Source organism: Benincasa hispida, chromosome 7 (assembly GCF_027475165.1).
Source record: "Benincasa hispida cultivar pf3 chromosome 7, pf3_genome.v1.1, whole genome shotgun sequence".
Lineage (NCBI taxonomy): Eukaryota > Viridiplantae > Streptophyta > Magnoliopsida > Cucurbitales > Cucurbitaceae > Benincasa > Benincasa hispida.
This window is the reverse complement of record NC_143484.1, coordinates 20,789,336-20,795,330: the sequence shown is the minus strand read 5'-3', so window position 1 is coordinate 20,795,330 and position 5,995 is coordinate 20,789,336. Positions and strand designations below refer to the sequence as shown.

Below are 5,995 nucleotides of genomic sequence, written 5' to 3'. Positions count from 1 at the left end.
CAACATTACTTCAAAATCCTCATTTGTTACCTTATTTACTATTTACTACAATTTTTATTATTTTACATTCATTATTTTTTAATTATTTATTACACTATTTACTATTTCTTTCTCAAATTAAAATAATTTACATCCTAAACACATACCTTTTTAACCCAAATTAAAATAATATATACCCAAACACAAACTATTATAACTCAACTATAATAATTTAGGATTATAATGACCAACTTCTTGCCCCAAATGCCTCTAAAGATAACATTGACAAAAAGACCCAATTCCACCTTATTTTTTAAAAAAAATGACACTTTTTTTATTAAAAAAAATCACTTTTTAACGAAGGAAAACTTAGTATGATTAATTACTTTTTTATCCTTCTAACCAATTAATTGCAATCTCATTCCATTATCTACCTCGATCACAATTACTAATAATAAAAAAAAGAATTCCTAATAAATTACTAATACTAATGAATTACCTACCTCAACCACTAATTAATTGCAATTTCATTCCATTATCCACAACAATAAGATTGAAAAAATGGAAATGAGTGAAAGAAAGAAATTAATTGGAAAAAATTAAAAAGATATTAAAAAAATGAAGTGAAGAAACATAGTCGGGCTTCATGACGTATACACCGGGTCCTTACCAGATTGATGAGATAGTGGCGACAGGGTATCTTGCTGGGGTTTTCTCCCTCCCTCACTTTTTTTTTTTTGGTTCAGTACAGAGTCTGATCGAAATGACCAATTTCAGACTCAGATCGGGTATCCGTTGGGTTTCTCTCTTTTTCTTTTTTTTTTTTTAATATCTTATCCACTACTAATACTTGTGTATATTCGGTCCACCATGAGAGATCTTGTGTTAAAGTTGATAGGTTGAGTGAGAAATACTTGGCCAAAGACTAGTTAGCTATTATTAGCAAAATTGAACCCTAGGTTGGGTCATTGATTAAAATTTTTGTACTAAAAACAAGTAAAATATAAAAATTTTATATATTTTCATATATTGTATTGAGTTAATAATTCAATTTCAATTTATTTTATGAATATTGTTTTTCTATAGTGCAAAAATTTATTTTTCATGAGTTGGAGAATAAATATCCAAAAAAATCATGAAATTAAATAAAAGTAATATATGCATGTATATATACATATACACATATATCTATATATACATATATAAGCTAGAGTTGATTCAAGTTAATTTGGATTATTTTAGGTAAAATTTATGAGCCACCCAATCCATAAGATCGAGTTTTAGGTTCATGAAATTATTTGAACACCGCTCTTTTTCAAGTTGTACTATTTACATTTAGTCATTTTTCTTATTACCCCTTTATTCTTTTCTTCCTATAATGGTCAGGCTGTTTAAGCAATGAAGTATGTTTTTTTGTAGGCACTTTCATAATGGGTGCAAGCAATCAGTGAGGTTATGGATGTTGGGAAAGAATTTGACCAAGGAAGAGACAGGCAATAAAATAATAGGAAAAAACACCTAATTAATGTAGGGATGATACTTAAAACCTTCTTTCTTTTTCTTTTTTTATTATAATTGAAGTACTAAATTGACCAAATTTTAATTTTAGGGACCAAATGCATCTATTTCTATGAGGAGGATTTTTAAAAATAGGAAAATAAGGGAAACTATTACACAAAATGACAAAAATTGTTATTTCTATAAATAGTTTAACATTCTTTCTATCTATAAAAATTTTCCTTCCTACAAACTATGAGGAATACAAACATAAATTTCATAAACATAACACTAAAAAACAAATCCTTATAAAACAATGCCTATTTGTTCTAAAATTTAAAAGTAAAAGAATCCAACTAGAAACCAATATTAATGCAATCAACACCAAACAATAAATTAAAAGATCGAATTCCCTCTTTAACTCCAAACAAATTGATAACCCAGTTCTTTTCTAAAAATGAAACAAAAAGCATTGAAAGGACAAATATAGCTAGTATAACTATACAAAAATCATCCATAAACTTTGATGTGTTTCAATTGACGTTCTAAGTGTTTAAATAAGTGTCCTTAAGTTAAAAAGAAAGTTTATACTCTTCAAAAATCATTCTAAACAACAAGCCCTTATAACGAACGACAAAATGTTAGATACTTCTCAATATTTTGAATTGCAATCTCAAATGTGGCTATTCAATACATTTTTTTGTTAAAAAGTACCCAAACTAGAGATCGCTCTATACATTATCTATTACAACAATTAGATATAGCACTTCCCCTCCAAAAAAAATCGATATATAATTCCAAAGTAAATAAATAAACAAAGACATGCTTTTGAGTATAATAGTGATGCTGTACAAGGATAGGATGTGGTTAGTTCACCAAATTCCATATTTCTTAGCCAAGCTCTCGTATATCATGCGTAGACAAACTCTGGCACTTAGATGATATCCAGAAACTGCATGCAAGCCCGTGAAAACAATTGAGTATTTCCAATTCATTTGCAGCAAATTTTGTCTACTTTTGTTATAAAGGAGAAAAAAGGAAGTTCGATAAAACAATTCGTTCTTTTGGGGGCAAAGAAAACCAATTAAATTATAAAGCGCTTACAGTTCAACACAAAAGACAAACTTTTGTGCTAATTTGATAGGAGATAATGATCTAAATAACTTATAAAGAGCTAACCTGATATTAATTCATCTATGTTTTCATCATCGATTTTGCCATGAGCCATTGCGCCAATCTGAATATCCATATAAGCATTTAGTTTTCACTCAAAATGACAAGTTTGAAAAGAATAATTGATGCATGGTATGAGAAATTGGAAAGTTCTACAATAACCAATCAGTTACCACAAATACTAGATTGACGTCGTTGCTGAACGTTTTGAGGTAGTCTCGTGGTTCAACCACCTTTTTGGAACTTGAAGAAAGACCTGGATTATTGTCATTATTCTAGGTTACAAAATGTTCTATAATATAACCAATCTTTCCAAATATGTTAGCTCAACTCACCGATCTTCAAGCAATCGATAGGTAAGTATTGGGTCACAGGATTTTTGACCACTTGCAATAGTTTTCCACGTTTGCCTTTAGCTTTAGTGCTAAGCTTTTGCAACAATTGAGCTGCAATATAATCATATGTTAGAAATTTAAACAGAAGCATCATAAGGAATTAGTTTCATACACATCACTAGCTAATAATATTTTGTTATGCAAGAAGAAGTTAAGAACTAACACATCATTTCACAAAACTCGTCCAATGATTCTGGTACTCGAGTCCGTGGATCAACTTGGATGAGAACTCCTTCATCAGTTCTTATAAAGACTGCTTGAACTAAACCGGCCATACAGATTCGAGAATACATGATATGAACAAGAGCCTGACATAGAGAAAATGTAAGATTATATTTTGTTCAAAGATCACAAAACTTCTATTACTGTTCCCGAGTGTGGTGTCAATATTTAAAGGAGTTTCTTCTTTTTGATCTTCTAAAGAGAAATTTTTGTAATTGCTAAACTTGATCAACATTTCTTTTCATATAACTATAAAATGTAATTCTATTACAAAAAATAAATAAATAAGATACTCACCTCATGAACTATATCAGGTCTAAACTTGTATGGGTCCATTCTCTTTCTCCTCAAGAATTCAGCATGTTTTTCTTGATTTAAAATCTGATAGTTCTAAAGAAACATACACACAACAATCATAGAAAAACAAGTACCATTATATACAAGTGGAAGAACAATTAATTTTTTAAACCTATAAACTACTTGCTAAGATTAAAGGGTTAAGCTCAAAAAATTAATAAATATTAGAGAGTATCAAGAAAAATGAAATGCAACATACAAAGCTTTTACCTTTCCAACCAAGGCAAGTGTCAAAGATGCCTTCTCAAGTACGAAAATAACTCTAGATTTCATGTGCATATTTGAAAGAGCCATTGGAATACCAACATCTGCATGTTCCTCTTCAACATCATCTCTATCCTTCCTTTTTCTCGAACAAGGGTGTAGGATCCCTCTTCCCATATTTCTCCGTTAAAGACTATTAAAACAAAAATGCGTAGAGCTTAAAGAATATTAAACTTTTGCAATATAACCATTCAAACAAAAGCTCATGATACACTACTAAAAAAAATTAAATAAATAATCATAACATTTTTTATAAAAAAAAAAAAAGTGGAAAGGCAACTTACTTGAACTAAACATGAAGGAGTGCAAGATGTTTGGTAATTTCTCTCCCAAATTTCGCACTAAACTAAGGAATAATACCAAACTTTCTTACCTAATTAACCCGAAGTTAGACATCAAACTTGATAGAATATTTGTTCACAGAACATCCACAACCTAAAACTTAAGGATTTAAACATTACACAAAACACCTGAGGAAATATTCAACATTCATAAGCCATTAAGAGTTTCAAATCATGTTGACAATCCCAATGCCAAACTTCCAAATTTAATTTGTGGATAAGTAATAAAGAATGAACAAACAACAAAAGGCCTACAAATTCAGAGCCTTAACCACCAAATTACACACTAAATCCACTAAAGCAAACATAAATTAGCTACTAAACAATGTCCAAACAGCTCAGAGACCTTGTTTCCTAGACAAACTAAACGACTCACTTTGACTTTTAATCAAATCATAAATTTCATCTAACATAAGTGAATTCAAGAAGGGGTTTTAGAGGCTTAATACTTACTAAAATTACAGAAACGAGAGAGAACTCACGTTTGAACTTACTAAAATTAATCAAATCCTAAATCTTGAATCTATCATCAACACGTTATGAGTAACAAATTTATGCCAAACGGAAGCTGGACATTAGAGAACTCACCCGAACTCCAACCACTGCTTGAACCGGCGGCCGCGGGCGTGCGACAGGGACGGCGGCGAGAGTGATGCGCTAGAACAGAAACGAGAGAGATAGAGTGGCTGGAGCGGACGTGACGGAAGAAGAAAAACCCACCACCGGACGTGACGGCGACGGCCGTGAATGACGATCGGCGAGCTGGAGTGGCTGGAGCGGCGAGGTGGGCGGACCGACGGTAGACGAATGTGTCTGAGGGGGAGCGGCGGCTAGGGCCTGGCGAAGGTGTCTGCGCGAGAGTGAGAGAGAGGAGTGCTTTTTTCTTAACTTTTATAATATATAACTCTAGAACCCTAATATATAAAAGGGGCATTTGGGGCGAGAATATCTATAATTATAATAGTCTAACTAAATATTATTTTGTATTTCATATTTAGCTATAGCCAATAATATTTCAAAATTCTCATTCGTTACCTTATTTATTATTTTACATTTATCATTTTTTTAATTATTTGTTACAGTATTACTATTTATTATCTTTTTTATTATTTTACATTTATCATTTTTTTAATTATTTGTTACAGTATTTATTATTTTTTTACCTTTTTCCCCTTTTTTTTAAAAAAATTTGATATGAATAACCTAATATTTAGAACATTATTAAGCAAATCCAACATATTGACATAAAACAAATAAACAAACAAAGTTCATAGTAATTTTTGTTACATAAAAGAGAGAAAAGTTGACAAAGATGGTGTACAAAACAAATGTCTTGACGAATACATAGAAGAAAGTTTGATGACATCTCTAACAGCATCTCCAACATCTCCAAACAGAATCTCCAAAACGGTAGTTTACTATAATTACATTAATTAGACTGTAACAACTCAAATTTGTACGCATATACTACAGGAAATTAAATATTGAAATTTATTGGATGATAAATATAAATACTCTAACCTTAATTTAGGAAGCAGAGAAACAATTACAAATAATAATAATAATATTAATAAATAAATAAAAATAAAAATAAAAGAAAATTGGAACGAACGAAGGTGGAGAGAGCGAGACTCTAATTTAATGATAAATAAATAAATAAATAAGTAAATAAAAGAAAATTGGAGAGAGAGAGAAATATGGAGAGAGCAAGATTGAAGAGAAAATTGGAGAAAGTGAGAGTGGAGAGAACGAGATTTCTGGAGAGAG

At 30.5% G+C, this 5,995-nt stretch overlaps 1 protein-coding gene across 2 annotated transcripts; it reads right to left on the bottom strand.

Moving 5' to 3' along the window:
• Window positions 1-2,097: 2,097 nt before the first annotated feature.
• LOC150035019 (uncharacterized) lies at window positions 2,098-5,144 on the bottom strand. Of its 2 annotated transcripts, XM_090315850.1 has the most exons (9): window positions 4,817-5,109; window positions 4,172-4,260; window positions 3,834-4,020; window positions 3,564-3,656; window positions 3,208-3,352; window positions 2,985-3,095; window positions 2,823-2,905; window positions 2,656-2,713; window positions 2,098-2,428 (listed from the first exon to the last, which is right to left on the bottom strand). In XM_090315850.1, the coding sequence occupies exons 3-9, from the start codon at window positions 4,002-4,004 to the stop codon at window positions 2,349-2,351; spliced, it is 741 nt and encodes a 246-aa protein (XP_090171976.1). In that variant the 5' UTR covers window positions 4,005-4,020; window positions 4,172-4,260; window positions 4,817-5,109; the 3' UTR covers window positions 2,098-2,348. The 2 variants fall into 2 exon arrangements, with proteins under 2 accessions (XP_090171976.1, XP_090171975.1); XM_090315849.1 differs by lacking the exon at window positions 4,172-4,260 and having other exon boundaries at window positions 4,817-5,144.
• Between the last annotated feature and the right edge of the window lie 851 nt (window positions 5,145-5,995).